At 41.1% G+C, this 17,577-nt stretch overlaps 1 protein-coding gene and 1 long non-coding RNA gene across 5 annotated transcripts in view; one reads left to right on the top strand and one right to left on the bottom strand.

Annotated features, from left to right (window-relative positions):
- Positions 1-10,798, top strand: part of HS3ST5 (heparan sulfate-glucosamine 3-sulfotransferase 5) — a 245,329-nt gene extending 234,531 nt beyond the window's left edge. For 2 of the 3 annotated variants that reach the window (XM_032484738.1, XM_032484739.1), the window contains 2 exons: positions 5,401-5,539; positions 9,072-10,389. In XM_032484738.1, coding sequence (XP_032340629.1) covers positions 5,433-5,539; positions 9,072-10,002 — 1,038 coding nt within the window. In that variant the 5' untranslated portion in view covers positions 5,401-5,432 and the 3' untranslated portion in view covers positions 10,003-10,389. Of the gene's footprint in view, positions 1-5,400; positions 5,540-9,071 lie in introns of all 3 variants that reach the window. The other variant, XM_032484737.1, reaches the window with a different exon arrangement.
- A 5,645-nt stretch (positions 10,799-16,443) lies between these two features.
- LOC106729751 overlaps positions 16,444-17,577 on the bottom strand; it is a 75,676-nt gene continuing 74,542 nt past the window's right edge. For both annotated transcript variants that reach the window (XR_001366162.2, XR_004321914.1), the window contains exons 5-6: positions 17,272-17,447; positions 16,444-16,897 (exon numbers count right to left, since the gene is read on the bottom strand). This is a non-coding gene — a long non-coding RNA (uncharacterized LOC106729751). The remainder of the gene's footprint in view (positions 16,898-17,271; positions 17,448-17,577) is intronic.

Raw genomic sequence — 17,577 nt, 5'->3', positions numbered from 1 at the left:
TGTAGGTCTTTAACTTTATTTTAATAAAAAGAAATCATAAATTTTTAAAAACTTCAATTTTATATAAATTATTATTTCCAGTATGGCTGCACTGATAGATGATTATTAAAATAGCCATTAAAGTTGGCATAGCTAAAGGGAAGGGACTCTGGGTTTGGAGAAGCAGTTAACCTTCTTCCCAATTTAACAGCATTGTCTATAAGGGTTAGATGGTATGGCTTCTCTTTGGCATAATACAGTCCTAGACGAAGACCTACAACTCCCAGCTTTTAGAACTCCATCACAGCTGATACTCAAGCACCTCATGATGTCACAGAAAAGCAAAGAGACATCTTGTATGTTAAATTTATCGAGTATCTTTGGTTTTTCCTGAGCAAGGTTTATGCTGAGGCCACTCTGATATTGTCTCCTAACACATAGTCTGAGTGATTACAAGATAGAATGAGGGTTCACCTCCTGTGTCCTAGAGAGCCTCATTAGGAACTGTTGCCTCTGCCTCCTCACGTCTCAAAAATGCCAAGAGATTGCGACTTAGCAAAATAAATGTTAACTTTTTGTTTGTCTGTAATTGGGACATCTTGCTCTGCACAGAAAATATAGTATTAGTTAGCATTTTAATGTTTAACAGGAGTTTCCATTAAAAGTTACTTGTATTAAAAATGGACTTAGATTTTTCACAATCCAATTACACTATTCATGAGAACTGCATTTATTTTATTCTTCTTTTTAAAATGTACTGCAAGAACACAAGTATCACCCCCCTGAAGATACTAACTGCTTCATTTTTTGTGAAGTGCCCAAGTGTTCATAAAGTTCTGCCCACCGTATCTCACTCAAGTCTCCTTACTCACCCCTGTAAGACAGACACGTTTATCTCCATTTAAAAGGTGAGGATACCAAAATACAGAAGGTTTCAATTACCAAACTAAACCAAAAATGTGACTCAGAGTCTTTGACTCCCAATCCAGTGGTCTTTGCACTTCACCCTGGACAGCTCGTTCATATTAGTTGAGATCTGAAATAAAGATAGAAAATTCGTTTTCCTCGGTGTCGTAGTAGGCATAAAGATGCTTTAGAGGCTGTAATGGATCTGCCACAAGTAGAGAAGGCAGTGTAAAGAGCTGGGCCAGTGGCAAACAAAAGGCTGGAGAGAAAAGGACTCCCCTAAAGAGAAAACTCCAGCTGGAGTGTTTAAGGGATCTCAGACATAAAGAAGCTGGGCTGGCAGAGCAACTTGCCCCACAGAGGAAAAACTTCGTGGTGATAACTGGGCTCATCATAAAGGGAGAGTGCTGGAAACTTCGAGACAGAAAGACCTTCAGTGGCAGTAGGAGAAACAATGACCCCATGTTCAGTCCATTTAATGAACTGATGTTTACCAGACGACATGTGCATTGCAGAAGAGCACTTGATAGCTTTGCCATGGTATTCTCCTAAACCGTGGATTGCTTCCCGGTAGCCTTCACATCCTCAGTCACTTTTTGCGTCTTTTTCCTGCCTGCTAACCTGGAGCAGACTTCAGCTGTGAGCCGGCTTCATAACTTCACTCACGCCACACATGTAAATGTCTCCCAAGTGTTATCTCTAAACCCAGCTATGACCCTTTGGTCCTGTCATTGTCTACACAAGGGACCTGACTCATGACTACCCACCAATGGGAAGTGCGTTGGGATTTTTCTCCTCAAATTTTGCCTCCATCAGGACCACCCTCCCCAGAAAGTTATCAGTGGGATCTGGGAGTCTTGAAGGAGGAGACATAGGAAATATTCCAGGCCATTGAGGAAGCTGACAAAAGCATAGAGATGAGAGTGCAGGAGGCTGGGAGCCAGGAAGGGGCCGACCTGACAGGCCAGGGGCTGGTGTTGTGAGGGATAAACGTAAAGGAAGCTGGCTCCCTAGGCTAGGACCTCAGGAGGAAGGGCTTGGACTGTCAAGGGGAGGAGATTGGACTCGATCTGCTGAATAACCAAAGACAGATGAGGGGCAAGATAACTTGTTTTTGGAAGATTAATCAGACTGTGTGAACCATGGGAAAGGAACACAGAGAGACACACCCAAATGCTAGAAATAAGGGAGGCACTAAATGCCTAGACAGGACAAAGCAAGAAGGCATTAAGGAGCATTTGCTGACCATAGTGACTGGAGAGAAAAAAGACAAGAGAAAATGATTTTGAGTTCTGTGTATCATTCCCTCCACTGTGAGAATACAGACAATGATTAACACAGACCTACTGAGTTGGGAACTCTTGAGGGTCAGGGCGAGTGTGTGGTTTCTAAAGGCTCTGCAAGCTCTCACCACGGAGAACCACTAGCCTGTGGAGCAAAGCAGGCAGGTTCTGGGCTGACTACCTTTCCGTTAGCTTTCTTGTACTTCTGAGTCAGTCAGAAGGCTTAGCCCTCTGCTAGGAGATGGGGTGGTACACGCCAGAGGCAGCAGCTTACGCTGCTTCCTAACACTGGAATCCTAACTGTGGTTCTGACAGCAAGAACCATAAGAATTTAGGGAAGGAGGTGGGGCTGTGGACTAGGGCATCAGCCGGAGAGCCCTTCCTAGAAGAACTGGGACGTAGCCCAGACCTTAAAGAATGGCTGAGCTGTAGCTGCAGACAGACGGGTCAGTGAGCTGGTGAAAAGTGGACAAGGCATTGCGTGGTACAGTTTTGAACAGGATATGTGGGTGCTACGTTTAGGCAGCAGAGGAGGCCAGATGACCCCAGTCTCCCTCCAGGTTGCTCCTCTGGACGAGGCTGGTGACCCTCAGTGAAGCCATGGGCAAGCACAATTTACCTTTGCTTTTCTGCTTCTCCCATCTCTCCTAGTTGTAGCTGGCCCTCTTCAACCATGCCATACCTTTAACTCTCCCATTCTGTTTTGAGTATAGGTTAAATGCATTCACACTAAGATATAATGACATTTAATCCCTTATATTAGTCTGGCATATTAAGAAGTCTTTGTATGGTGATGTTACTTATAGAAACCTTATTTCACTCTCACTACAATCCTATGGACTTGGAAGATCGGAGATTGTTTCCATTCTTCAGGGAGGGAAAGAAAGGTTCAGAGAGTCTAAGTGGCTGCCTCAAGATCACAGAGATACTAATGGGAGATTTTGACTGAGGGACTGGAACAGTTTTCTTTCTGCCACCCTGTTCAGCATCTTGCTGCAGTATTTGCATTTCAACAGGGATCAGAGCCCTATGCTAATGACATGTGGCCCAGAGGATTTCAGGTATCAACCCAGAGATAGGAGATTGATCTTTCAGCGAAGCCCTGAGTCATACTACATGAGTTACTGCCTTTGCCTCCATATGACCTGCCAGGTGTGTGATCACAGGCAAGTTAGAGAAAATTGTCTAAATTTCATTCTACCTGTTTATAAAGTGGAAATGACTGTATCTGCTTCATAGGATTTTTCTGACAATTTGCTGAAATACCACTTGGACAATGTCCTTGTCACACAGTAGACCTCAATAAACCTCATTTTCTCTCCCCTCTCTCTGCCTCATTTCACCTACACATAAGGCAAACCATGCTAAGCCAAAACTCCAGGCTCACCCAGCCCTGCAAAGACCCTTCTCATTGCTTCCTCTTTGCCTTTCTCTTAGCCGTTTCTCTCTCCCCCTCAATCCCCGTGTCCAACCACACCAGCCTTCCTTCACTTCTCAAACTAGCCAAGCATGTTCCCTTCTCAGTACTTTTGTGCATGCTGATTCCTCTGCCTGAAATCTACTTTGACCACCTCTTGCCCTCGGTCCTTATGCTCTAGCTATAAGCCCAAGTGTCACTTCTTCAGGAAGGACTGAAATAGATTCCTCCTTTTATTCTTTCTCACTGCATCCTGTACTTTTCCTTTGTTATTATAATTTGTAGGTGTATGTGAATCCTACATTTACTGGTTTAGTTTCTGTCTTCTCCACTAGACTACAGCCTCCCAAGTTGGCCACTATCTCCAGGGCATGCAGTATAGAATCTAACGCATAAGACACGTTCCATAAATCTTTGTGGACTGTGTGTTGGATGAATGCTGCTCTTCCCTCTCCATTTTGGAGTGCCCTCCTACAGCCTCCTCACCAAATCATGCACTACATGCCACAAAGAAAGCATTCGCATCGAGCCCACTTACCTGACTATTTCCTTCATTTTCTTTCCTCAACCTGTATTCGTATGTTATCATGAATTAGGTGGCATTCTCAGGTTGTTTCATGATTCTCTAATCACATTATTAATTTTCCAAGGGCAACAACTCTTTCAGGACCTTTTTTTGAATCCGTCATAAACCCGGTAGAATAGCTGGAAGTGCTGTCAGTGCTCAGTAATTTCTTGATGAATGAATGAATCCCAGTATAATCCTTTTGCACAGAGAAGCATTTTTACATAGCAAATGTGGCGATGCCATTGCAGCAAAACAGTTTCTAACCACAACCCATTGCTGTAGTCCCTTTTTCTGGGTTACTATTTTGAGTTTCAATGAGAAGCAAACAATCTTATCTTGAAAAGGGGATTGGATTTATTTTTAATAAGAAAGGCTGAATTGGAAGCCTGCATTTCTCCCCCAGATTTAATAACAGCACTAGGAAAGCCTTATATTCCTCAGCTAGCTTTATTTCAGGTATAAGAGTACACAGCTTCCAGGTGAGCTTTTGTCTTGATGTTAGAGAGAGATTTGTAACACCAACCCCATTTAAATTCATTGAGAGCCAGGAGGGGGTCACATAGCAAGGGCATCCAGTCTGAGCATGTTTTGAGAATCAGTCAGTCCAAACCAGGAGGAGCTAAAGGGAAACGTCAGGTTACTCAGAGCCACTGTCCTCAAACATTTGAGGTCCTGAGAGTTACTGCTGATGACCTCAGAGAAATAGCTTTTGCTCTTGCCCCTTTCCTCCATTCACAACTATAACAAGACAAAACAAAAAGCATATCAGCAAAACATGTCATTGTTATACCCCAATGACAAGTTACTGAACAGGGTTTCAATTTCTACCTTCAGTGTACTGGTTGCCCTGCTGGTAAACCTCAGGTTCCTCAGTTGCTCATTTTTATCAGTATTCTTTGAATGATTAACAACAAAACCAAATATATATATATTATACATGCATTTATATATGCCTTTAAAATTATATATGCATTTTAATTTACTTTGTCAATTGCCCAGCAAGTTCTGTCTAGGTAGTATCTTCGCCCTAGTTTAGTATTAGATCTTACAACACAGGCCAGGAAAAGAAAGGTAAGTTTGGCTAAATACCTGTCACACCGTAAACATTGCCAGGGTTGATGTGGCATCTGTTCTTTGTGTGACATCACCCAGTCACCTGTATTCCCACCCCTGCTTGGCTTTGTGACAATCAACAGAACCAATAAGAGACAGTGGCTGATCAGTCCCCTTCTCTCCCCATCTCCCAGGCTGCAGAAGTCCTGAAGGTTGATGGAGGGCCATGCTATTCAAACAGCAGGCGTGGCTGAGACAGAAGCTCCTGGTGCTGGGAAGCCTTGCTGTTGGGAGTCTCCTGTATCTAGTCGCCAGAGTTGGGAGCTTGGATAGGTAGGTGATTAAACACATACTTATGCCAGTGTGACTTTAAGTATCTCTTGATTTAAACTTCCTTAGGACATAATTTTCAAGTCGATCCATTTGTTTTCCTCCCTCAAAATTCCCAAGAAACACACTCTTCTTCAGTATTAAATCTGATTTATTGACTTTAAAGGAAAGAGATCCAAGTTCCCCAAACCAAGGTGTTCGTCAAGATCCATTTGTATTCTGTGTGTGTTGATGTCTGTTTTCAGAGAAGGGATAAAGCCATGTACAGTAAAAAATGTCATTTACTAGCACTCAGTGTGGTCTGTGCGCATCTGGTTGTTGACCTTTAGCCATAGCAAAATAGTGATGATGTATTTATATGTGTACATTTTGAAATTTATCAGTGGGCAATAAATGTGCTACCAAGAGAGTTAAAATTATGTATGAACTCATAAAGGAGCTCATCGGGTTTGGAATCCATTGCCCTGTAAAGACGGCTGCAGGCTCGGGGAGTTTTAACTATGTTAATTAGCTCTAGTTTCAGGAGCTGAGCAAACCAGACAAGGAGGCTGTCACTCAGAGTAATTGCCCAGAAAGCAATGGAAAATCCATAGAGAGGAAATTTACAGAGCTAGGGTTTGGTTCTAAATAAGCAAACAGTCGAGAGGTACTAGACCTGCAGAAGCCCCAGCAATGTCAGCCAGCTGCTCACTGACTACTTCCTGGACTGTCCCACATCCTTATAATTGGAAAGGACAGAGAAGTTAATTTCTGAAATGCAAAGCTTCCTTCTTTGCCCTTTAAAATTAATTCTTGGGCTGGAAACACTGAAGTATGTTCTCCATGAATTCAATTCCCATTTTGTATGAAAGTGCAACCACACATTAAAATGAGAGTATCTTCCTTACAGTGTTTTCCTTTCTAATCTAAAGATCTTATCACACAGATATTTAGCAAATAATATAACCATGGTCTTTATTTTTCTTCATCCAGTATTAATTTTGAGTGGTATGAACACCTTGGATGCTTTCCCATTCAAAATTCCTGAGTGTAAACTTTCTACTCACAAGCTGCTAACTACGGGAAATGGTACAAACCTGGAGCTTATCACTGACTTCAAGTAGTTCCCTAAAGTAGGGCTTATTGTTAGTGAAAAGCCTTGAGGTGGTACCATTGTCCTATGTCCATAATGGAACTTTTATATCAAGTTCTTCCTCATATCCTTAGACTGCGTCTTAAAACTTGCTTTATTGAGTAATTGATCTAATGATCATTAACACATTAGTTAGTTGATAACTCCTTTCCTTTTTTAATCTGCTCTCTAATCTCTAATGGCATAGCTTTTACAAAGAATTGGATTGCGTGGTGGGCTTTCTCAGAACCTCTCACTTGAGAGTTTGAGCAGATTGTCTGAAACTGACACATGCTGACTTAGGCCTGTCCTTTTGTGACTGACGACCCTGCTCCCTGGGAGTGGGAGGCTGAGCTTACTTCTACTGTCTCTTCCAATCCTAAATTTCATGTTTTTCAGTCTGGGGTCTATGCCTACTCTTCAGGAAGTGGAAACAATACACATTTTCTCCTATCCTGAGTTAGAGAGTCCAAAAAGCAATTGTTCTGCAGGAAATGAGCTCCACCGTAGAAGGCAGATACAGGAAAGGAGAAAAGGAGGGAAACGGCCCTTGCTAGAGGGAGGGAAAGTCCTTTCCAGCTCAAACAGGGCAGAGACTATTCCAACCTCTCTCAGGCTGGGTTCTGTGAGAATCAAGTTCTATAGGAGAGGAATGATTCACTGTTTCCTCAGTTCTTGCAAGGATAGCATCATTCTAGATGGTAGGAGAGAAGTCCATCCATCACAGTCAATGGATGCCTTAAGGACTTAGGGCTTTATTCTCAACCAGAACCCAACAAGAGCTAAAAGATGAATTTGTGACATCCCAATCAGTGTCACAATTAAAAACATATTTGACTATGTGTGTGTTGCTATTTTTGTATCTTCTGTTTAGAGCTCTAGTATTTTTATTCTAGTAAGAAATTTATAAAAACAAAATTCATGTTTCTCTAAAATATTAACTGTGATAAATCCTGTTAGATTTTTATAGTATCCTTTATTTTCATGTTCCCCACACTGAGCATAAGTTGTTTTTAAAAACCATTAAAAAAAAAACACACAAAAAAGTAAAATATGTTTATACTTTTCCTGAAGTATTATGGTAGCTGTTTAAATAGAATCCAGGCCAAGCCCCTTCTCCTCAGTTCTGCAGAATGTCTTGGTGTGACCTTGAGGTTTTTCTCTTCTCCCTTTAATTATAAACATTACAGAAGATAAGAAAGGTACAGTGGGATCTCCTGAGAAAAGCAAGAGACAGCCTCATTGCCACAAAGGGGGCATAGACTCCAAGTTATTAGGGTAACTAGAAGCTTCATTTGGACGGATTTGTTTAACAGGCATTTTGACAATATTACACTCTTTGACAATAAAGTGAAAATGCCTTCTCAGATAAACTTAGGGAAATTATAATGAATTTCAATTCCATTCCAGACTATACCCAAAAGGAAACTCAATTTATTAACCCCACAAATTGGCCACGCCAAATTAGTCACTCTAGTTTATATTATTGTGATTGTTATATCTTTCTCTCTGAAAAAAGCGGTGGGTGTTTATTACTTAGGGCAAAGTTGAAGTGGAAATAAATCCTCCTTTCTGGCTCCATCTTTTGCCTTCCTTCTTTCATGAGCTTCAGCCCCTGATTTAAATGGGCTTGGCAATGAGGACCTGAGGTTTCTGGTACTGCCAAGGTCTTGTTAATTTCTGGTCCCAAGTGTGGTAGGTGATATACAGCACTTGCTGATGGCATTGGGTTTGTTCCTACATTCAGCAAAGTAAAAACCTAATCCCAACCTCTTTAGAAAGAAAAAGAGAGGCAGAAGAAATATGTACTCTTCTAGCTGTCCCCAAGGCCAGAGGCAGAAATTCTCAAAGAATGAAAAGCTCAGCAAGTGTCAAGATTGGAATTTTGCAGGCTGATGACGCAAATAGCCAAGGGCAGAGACTGGGACCTCTTTTCAGATTATATCTCGAAGATTTTTCAGAGCTATGTGAATGCAGCTGAGCTGCAAGAAAATAATACCACATGAAACCCCAAAGATATGGTCTCCTAGCTGCCCTTTAGCCTCCCAGCTGAAAATTGTAATCTTCCGTCTTTCATGGTCTCTAAATGATGTTAACTGGTGAGCTGTTAAAAAGCTATTAGTATGGTTGGTGTCGCTTGTCTGTTCTGTACTTCGAACATAAGTGCATGCTGTAATCAATTCAGTGCTTGGTGAATAAAAATTTTAAGGAGCACTAATAAAAATATCCCATCAATTATGTGTGCTCCATTTAATACAGGGTTGCTTAAAATAAAATTTCCCAAACATATGTTCATTATGGATTGCAGCAGGTGGGGAACAGTGGTTTAATTTATGCATACAATGTCTTACTCTAACTGGGGAACCAGAGAAATGAGAAGTTCGTAGCAATGAGCTTCTTAAAGCATCTCCATGTTGCTTACAGGCTACAACCCATTTGCCCCATCGAAGGCCGATTCGGAGCCCGTGGTCAAGCTGAATTCCCCTTGCGTGCCCTGCAGTTTAAGCGCGGCCTGCTGCACGAGTTCCGGAAGGGCAACACTTCCAAGGAGCAGGTGCACCTTCATGACCTGGTCCAGCAGCTCCCCAAGGCCATTATCATCGGGGTGAGGAAAGGAGGCACGAGGGCCCTGCTTGAGATGCTGAACCTCCATCCGGCAGTGGTCAAAGCCTCTCAAGAAATCCACTTTTTTGACAATGATGAGAATTACGCCAAGGGCATTGAGTGGTATAGGAAAAAGATGCCTTTTTCCTACCCTCAGCAAATCACAATTGAAAAGAGCCCAGCATATTTTATCACAGAGGAGGTTCCAGAAAGGATTTACAAAATGAACTCATCCATCAAGTTGTTGATCATTGTCAGGGAGCCAACCACAAGAGCTATTTCTGATTACACTCAGGTGCTAGAGGGGAAGGAGAGGAAGAATAAAACTTATTACAAGTTTGAGAAGCTGGCCATAGACCCCAATACCTGCGAAGTAAACACAAAGTACAAGGCAGTAAGAACCAGCATCTACACCAAACATCTGGAAAGGTGGTTGAAATACTTTCCAATTGAGCAATTTCACATCGTCGACGGAGATCGCCTCATCACGGAACCCCTGCCAGAACTTCAGCTTGTGGAGAAGTTCCTAAATCTTCCCCCAAGGATAAGTCAATACAATTTATATTTCAATGCTACCAGAGGGTTTTACTGCTTGCGATTTAACATTATCTTTAATAAGTGCCTGGCGGGCAGCAAGGGGCGCATTCATCCAGAGGTGGACCCCTCTGTCATTACCAAATTGCGCAAATTCTTTCACCCTTTCAATCAAAAGTTTTACCAGATCACTGGGAGGACATTGAACTGGCCCTGAAATACTAAGTCATACAACACTGTGTGTTGTGCCTGGAGACACACAATGTCTCGTCTAGATTAAAATATGCACTTTTCCTAGACACAACTGTCCAACTCATTTTTTCATGTATACTTGTATATACGCAGTGTGTGACCAAATATAAGATCAGTTCTTTTTCTATTGAAAATTTACAAAAAACGATCTGCTATCTACATAGTTGCATCTTTTAAGCTATTTACAAGAAGAAGAGGTGGTGGTTTGGGGGGAAAGTGACTTCAGCTGTTCTTAAAGAGTTAGTCTTCCTTTCAGTCAGAATTTGTCGCCTGCCATTTTCAAAGATTTAAGCCAAAAGATTAACGTGTGAAAATGTACCAATGGCTGTGAAGCTTCAGGAAGTAGAGGATTTGGTAATGCATTCTTTTCTAAGGGAAAGCTGGCTCTTTAATTCAGATGCTGAATTGGTGCCATGAAAACAGAAGATACTATTTTCTTATTATTTAAAAGAATGTCTTAGCTCATGAAATTGACATCGTTCCAAAGTTCCTGTGGTGATTTTGCACTATCATTTCTCGTATGGACCATGGTGTCACTCGTAGCATGTCAATCACACGTTGGAAAGTCAAGTCCTTTTACTTCCATGTTCTATGTCAACAAAGAGAAATGTCATGTACATAATGTATATTGTTGTAAATACTGGTTTCACACTAAGTAATTCTATTTTGTAAACTGAATATGGCTATTTAATTTATTGTGAAAATTAAATTTATCGTGGTATTTAAAAAATGGAATGGATTAAAATTAACTCTATGTGCAATTTTTTCTTTTTTTACTCATTTTGTCTTACATGCCCCCTGCTGTCTCCCAAAGTCGAAGCTGTCTATATGCATAGGAGAGCACTTGGAAAGATGCACATCTCCTTTGGATTTCTGTACCCTTGTGAAAACGTAGCTATGAAGTGAGGTTGAGTACATTTTTTAAAATATCTTAACCATCTGGAAATCTAGTATAATAGCTACCTCAAAGAGCACAAGCGCTTCTCTGCTACAACTTTGTAACAATTAACTTACTTGCAGTTGTTCTTGGTGACAGGAGAGAGAAGAAATAACATAATCAAGGCATAGAAGAATCACAGTTTTATTTGAACCTCTAATCAGAGTCAGAACGGTAGAGAAATTAAATAAAATAAGATTAGAAAACTTGTGTAGCCTCTGTACTGGAAGCTGCTGCTACTTCAAAAATGAATGGAAACTCTCAGAGCTCCCTCTTTAAGATGAAAATGTATCAGGCCTGCTCAGAAATGATCAAACTGCATAGTGTTGCTATTACTAACATAAACATATGGCTCAGATTTCCAACCAGAGCAATTCATGCTAAATTGGGTGCTTGCTAACATCAGATACCCTGTATTATGCTTAAATATAATTCAGAAAACCTTGGAAAGAGGTATCAACTGAAAAAAGAAAAAACAGATGAACTTTTCACACTCATGGTCGCTTATCCAGGGGAAGATGTCTGAGGGAGTTTTGTTCAACACACAATGAGAGTGCCTAGCAAATCACAATGGAGTCCCTTTTGATTGTACTAAGTGTTGACTTTCTCTAGGAGTTGTTCATCCTGTCCAGTGATTTGATGGTGAACTTTTCTAAGTAAATAGCCCTTTCCCTTTCCATGTCAGTATATGTTGCTTTTCAAGCTACAGCCTTAATCACTTCTACTGTTTCAATTAGCTGTTTTCTCAGCATGGAACAGGCATGACCCCAGCACACACTGACAGGCCACCTTCTTGCTCACTGTGCAGTGACTCTGCAATGAGAGTCTCAGGTCTAAGTGTCAATCACTCTCCTCTACGTCATGAATGAAATCAAATATAAGGACTCTAGCATGAGATTTCCCTATGCTTCCACTCTCAGCTAACGATCAGAGTAAACTGTTTGAATACTACATTCAAGGACATAATCACATGTCATCATTAATCTTATTATAACTATTCCTAGAGTATTGGGGTTTTTTTGTTTCTGTTTTTGTAAATTTTTTTATTGAAGCATCACATGTATAGAGAAGTGTACCAATAATAAGTATACCAAAAACAACTCGGTGAATTTTCACGAAGTGAACACATCTGGGTAACCAACACTCAGAGCAAGAAACAGATTTTCAGCACTCTAGAACACCCCCTCCTGCCTTTTCAGTTACTTCCCCGCTCCACCACTGTACAGCTAATACAGTTTTATACCAGTAACTGTCCACTGGAACACTGATGTTTCAAAACTCAGCCTAGGTATTCCACCAGTAAAACTGAAAAATGGCAATCTTTTCCTAAACTCAGAAAAATTTTAACAAGTGATGAATAGAAGTTTTTCAGCGATAATCTTTTATATTCCAAATTTTTCTTCAACTTTGCAGCTGCTACCAACAGTGGGTATCAGAGTTTATTCTGAGATTCCATTTGACTTGTGCTGACTTTTATAATTTGTTGTTTTTAGCTCCATAAGTCAGTTTTTATTCATCACATTCAGAAAAAAAAAAGTGCTGCTATTTCCAGTTGTTAAATAAATTTGAGAATTGTTTTAAACCTCGGCACCTCCTCACGGAGATCTAAAACAGGAGGCCTGGCCTAGGAGGACGTTTTTAGGGGCAGGTTTCATTTCTCTGGGGAAAAACAAAACAAAACAACAACAACAACAGCCACAGCCACAGCTGACTGAACAAGGCAGAGAGAAATACAAATCCCATGACTTAATAGCATACTTCCACTGGAAGTTTCAAACCTCGTTATTTAGAAAATGTTTCCTATTGTCATCAAACAGGCAACCGACCTCTAGAGAAATCTACAGCTCATTACAATAGATCCACCAGGGCTCTCTTTAATAACTTATTCCTTTTACAACATGAAAACTTTTCATTTCTTCTGGAGGCCTGGTGGCACCATACAGTTCAAGCTGCAAATAGAAAAAACTGTTTAAGCAATGGTTTCTGCTGGATCGTAATGCTGAAACAACATCATTTTGGAAGTGGAATTCCAATTATAATTATGCAAACAGGAGCAAGAGTCCCAAGGGAGTGAGAGAAACTAGGGAACAGAGAGAAAAAAAAGATAATGCAAGCCATAGACAGATATCCCAGAGTCCAAGTCCATCACCTACTCACCTGAAATCACCTCACACTATTTATGATCATTTGAAATTCTCCATCCCTGGAAAATTCTCAAATCAGGCTTATGAAGATAATCCAGTTTAGCAAACTGGATTGCTAAGTTGATACCTAAACTAGTACCTTCATCAATCGAGGTTAAAAAAAACAACAAAAACCCTCAATTGATGAAGGTACTAACTTTTCCTACTAATTGCACTGTAGTAGAGGGAAATCTAAGACATCAGGGGTCCTTAGCTAGTAATTGATCTGATCTTAGATTTGGTACCTTTCATGTTGATGGACCAGCAAGAATAGTTATTAGTTGCCAGTCCAGTTTCTACTAAAGCTGATGGAGCCTCATGAGAGCCTGGCTTGGGATGCTGTACAAGGGCCCTGCTGGAGGACAAGCTCCAGGAGCACTGGAGGACTCCTGGGACCCTAGAGTGTGCTACTAAGTGAAGGTAAGAACCAAGGATAAGTGCAGTCCAAATTCCAGCTCTGCCAGTGAGCTTGTGCCTTGTGCAGTGAGCAGTTTGCTGGACTGGATTCATTCACAAGCCTAATTTAAGAATTTTCCAAGGATGGAGTATTTCAAATGATCATAAATAGTTCCTTTCTGATGAAATCTTTTGTACTGGTTTTGCACACTCAGCAGCCATTTTCCACTTGGGAGAAGAGTCTACAGTCTAAGCAGAAAAGAAAGCTTTGCTGAAAACATTCTTCCTAAAAATGACTAAATATAGCAAAATCTTAGCAACTCAGGCTAACAAGGTGAAAATATAGAATATTTTAAAGCAAATCCATTGCAATTATTCCCAAGTGCCAAACTATATTAACAATGTATTGATAAATAAATATCTAATTGCACCTGCTGTACAAAATAAAAGCCTCTTAATTGGCGTATTTTTTTCCTAAATTGTTTTTACTTCAAGTATTTCAAAACAGTCTATCCTCTTAAATAGGTTACTCAGGCTCCCTAGCATCTGAGTATTAATTTTTACAGCTAGTGCAAGGATCAATTTAAGCCAACATATGATCGTTTGGTACGGTCCTAATAAATGATGCCTTACTACACACCTTACAAAAAGAATTTCTTTATGTTTTATGCTTTTAAAGATTTCTTTCCAATTACATATTGTCGTACCTTTAAGGAATGAATGGTATTTCATAAATATTAGAAGTGGATTGGGGCGTTGAAAAGGCAGAACTGAACTGACAGCAATATGCGTTTCCCATAGAAAGCACCTGACTGCTGTTCTAAGAACTGGTGTCTGTTATTTAAAGGCCGCACAGTGGAAAAGCAATAGACTTTTAATCACATTAAGGAGGCAGCAGCGTGCTTGGTACCTTATTGGACTAGTTCCATCACTTCTGAATTTGTGAACCATATCCGTCTACCAGGTCTTTTGGTGAAAGAATGATTGTTTCTAAACACACATGTCATCCCCTTTTAAAGACAGTCCACTAAGAAGGTGAGTCGATTCCAGCAGATTGGTAACCTCATTTCAAAGAGGGGGCTCACCTTCAGCATTTCTAAATGCACACAGCTCTGCTTTGCATTTCCTTTTCTTTAATGACACCAGAGAACAATCTTGAAGGCCACCCACAAAACTGCATGCTTCTTTGGTAAGGCCGTGCTGAAACTCACCTACGGGTCTGGATGTAGAGTCTGAAAGAGCTTGTCATTGCTGCATGGCAAGTCCTCAAACACTAGGTCCCCAAAATAGATCTAATACAAACTCTTTAAAGGTGAAAATTTCTGACACCACCAGATGACAATGTCGCTACTCCAAGCAGAATTAATAGTATGAATGGGTGAGTCAAAGTTCATAAGTCAAAGTTCAGGGAGCAACTAACTCAGCCTGAAGGAGTCAAGCAGGCTTCAGTGAGTAGACACCTGAACTAAGCAAAAGAAGATCATTGCATCTCACCAGGCAAACAAGTAGGAAAAGTGCCCTCCAGGATGAGGAAAGCAGTAGAGCAAAAGCATGAAGGAGACTAGGAAATCCAGCAATGCTGGAGAGTGGATTATTTGTAAGAGAAAGTGGAAGGTAAGAATGGAAACCCCATCAAAGCTGCTCACACCTTTGGTTGGCACACCCCACCACCTGGGGTGAGGGACCCCTGCCTGTAACCCTGGCCAAACCTGCCTCCTTGGGCCTGCACAGCTGATCCTTAGAAGCTACAGTTTAAGAATGAAAAAGAGTTAATGAAACTAATATTCTGAAAGTTTTGTTTCAAACAATTGGTGCCCATAGACTCACAGTTTTCCTTCCCACCCTCTTTACTCTTTGCTTCTCACTTCTTCTCTGCCTGGTTGGTAGCTTTGCTGCAGCTGATGGCATCTTCCTCATCTCTGGCTCATTTTTTCCCCAGGACTGAGGCAAAGGTGTCTTTTCAAAGCCAGTTCTCTGGGCATGCTGACCATGGAGTAGTCATATTCTCCCTGCCTCTGAGCTTCTCCCTGTAGGTCCACCCATCCTGAGACTTCTACCGGGAGACATGGAAATAAGAAGAAACTGAACACAACATTCTCCTGAAAGTAAGGTACCATAGTGTTTTCAAAAGTGTTTAGGAAGCATATTTGTTACACTGAAAACAAAGAAAATATAAGCTAAATCTATGTGAAATGGACAAGTCAATTTATCTCTTGGTTCTTGAGCTTTCTATGAAATAAAATAGGACCATCAGATTAGGGGATGTTTAAGCTCTTTCAGTATTACATTGTGCCATGAGATGAAAGGGATTGTTGGAGCGTGCTTTGTGACAGTGAGTGTCACAGAGCTGACGGCATGAAGGTGGAGAGGAAGGAGGAGTTAGACGCAATGTACTTCACTGTTCCTGTGTACAGGATCTCTCCCAAAGTTTCATGTGTATGGTTTTGTCTTTAAGGGATATTCTTTGTCACTATTTCCTTGCAATGGAATTTTCTTTCAGTTCAACCTTATTCTTGGCTTTGGCTTCCATTTTAATTGCAACTTTCTTCGTTAATTAACTTTTGTTGCATAACAGACCACCCCGAAAACATCCTAATTAGCTCGTGACTCCATTGCTTATCTGGACGGTCCTTCTGGTCTGGTCCAGGTTGGCTCCACAGCGCTGGCCTTCCTCAGGCACTTGCGGTTTCTTGCAGGTGAGCTGGTAACTGGCTGATTTCAGGTGACCTCTCTTAAGTATCGGTGGCCTGCGCTGCTGATTGATTATTGCTACTTGCCAATGCTGGCCATTGGCTCAGTGACAAAGGTGCCTGGGCCACATATGTCTTAGCACTTGGTAGACTTGCCTGGGCACCTTCATGGTAGTCAGAGAATAGCAAGAGAGGCATATCCCAATATGCAAGCACTTTTCAAGCATCTGTTTACATCCTGTTTGTTATTTCTCATTGGCAGAAGTATGATACATGGCCAAGCCCAGCATCAGAGTGGGAGGGGACGACATGAAAGTGTGGCTAGAGGAAAGGGAACTGTTGTGGTCATTTCTGCAAATATCCACCACACCTCTCAACATTGATTATATCATGATGAAAATTATAATAATTATAGTAATAATTCACCAAACAACTTTATTTTCCTCCATTCCTAAAGAAACATAATGATAATAAGAAGGATTTTAGGCAGAATAATGCCCTCTTTCCAAATATATATACATCCTAATCTCAGGAACCTATGAATATATTACCTTACATGGAAAAAGGGACTTTGCAGATGTGAAGAAGTGAAGGACTTTGAGATGGGGAGAGTTTCCTGGATTATCCAAGTAGGTCCAGTGTAATCACAGGGTCCTTAAAAGCAGAAGAGGGAGAAAGAAGAGGACAGTCAGAGAGATGATAATGGAAGAATGGGTTGAGACTGTGGGGACATTAAGAGAGATGCAACATTGCTGGCTTTGAAGATGGGGGCGGCCATGAGCCAAGGAATGCAGGCAGCTTTTAGAAGCCGGAAAAAGCAAGGGAATAGTTCCCCTAGATCCTTCAGAAGGAAACATTGCCCCGGCAACACCTAAAGTTTAGCCCAGTGAAACTTGTGTTGGGCTTTTAAACCTACAGAAATGTGAGAGAGTAAGTTTTTGTTGGTTTAAGTCACTAAATCTGTGGTCAAGTCATTACAGTAGCAATAAAAAGCGAATGCAAGAAATAAGGGGAAATGGAGCGCTCACCAAATGCTAGTGTATTCGATCAGCTTGTGCTTCTTCAGGGTCACAGGGTGAGGGGGCAACAGCCATCAGTCACAAAGGGCATTTCCAAACATAGCAAACAGAGGTCCTGAAGGGTACCATCCCTGCAAGTTCCCAGAAGTAAACGCTGGAAGAATGACCCTCAAAGAAACAGTTCTCTGGTGAGAGAAACACAGAGCAAGTCTCATTTCTTCTGGGACACCTCCACTGAAGCCCATTAAAAAAACGGTTTAATAGTAAATTGCAATTAAGTCTATGGCAAGGTATAGATTATGTGACATTTAAAAA

This window comes from Camelus ferus, chromosome 8 (assembly GCF_009834535.1).
Source record: "Camelus ferus isolate YT-003-E chromosome 8, BCGSAC_Cfer_1.0, whole genome shotgun sequence".
In the NCBI taxonomy this organism is placed as follows: Eukaryota; Metazoa; Chordata; class Mammalia; order Artiodactyla; family Camelidae; genus Camelus; species Camelus ferus.
The sequence above is the reverse complement of the archived record's forward strand: the minus strand, read 5'-3'. Positions and strand labels throughout refer to the sequence as shown.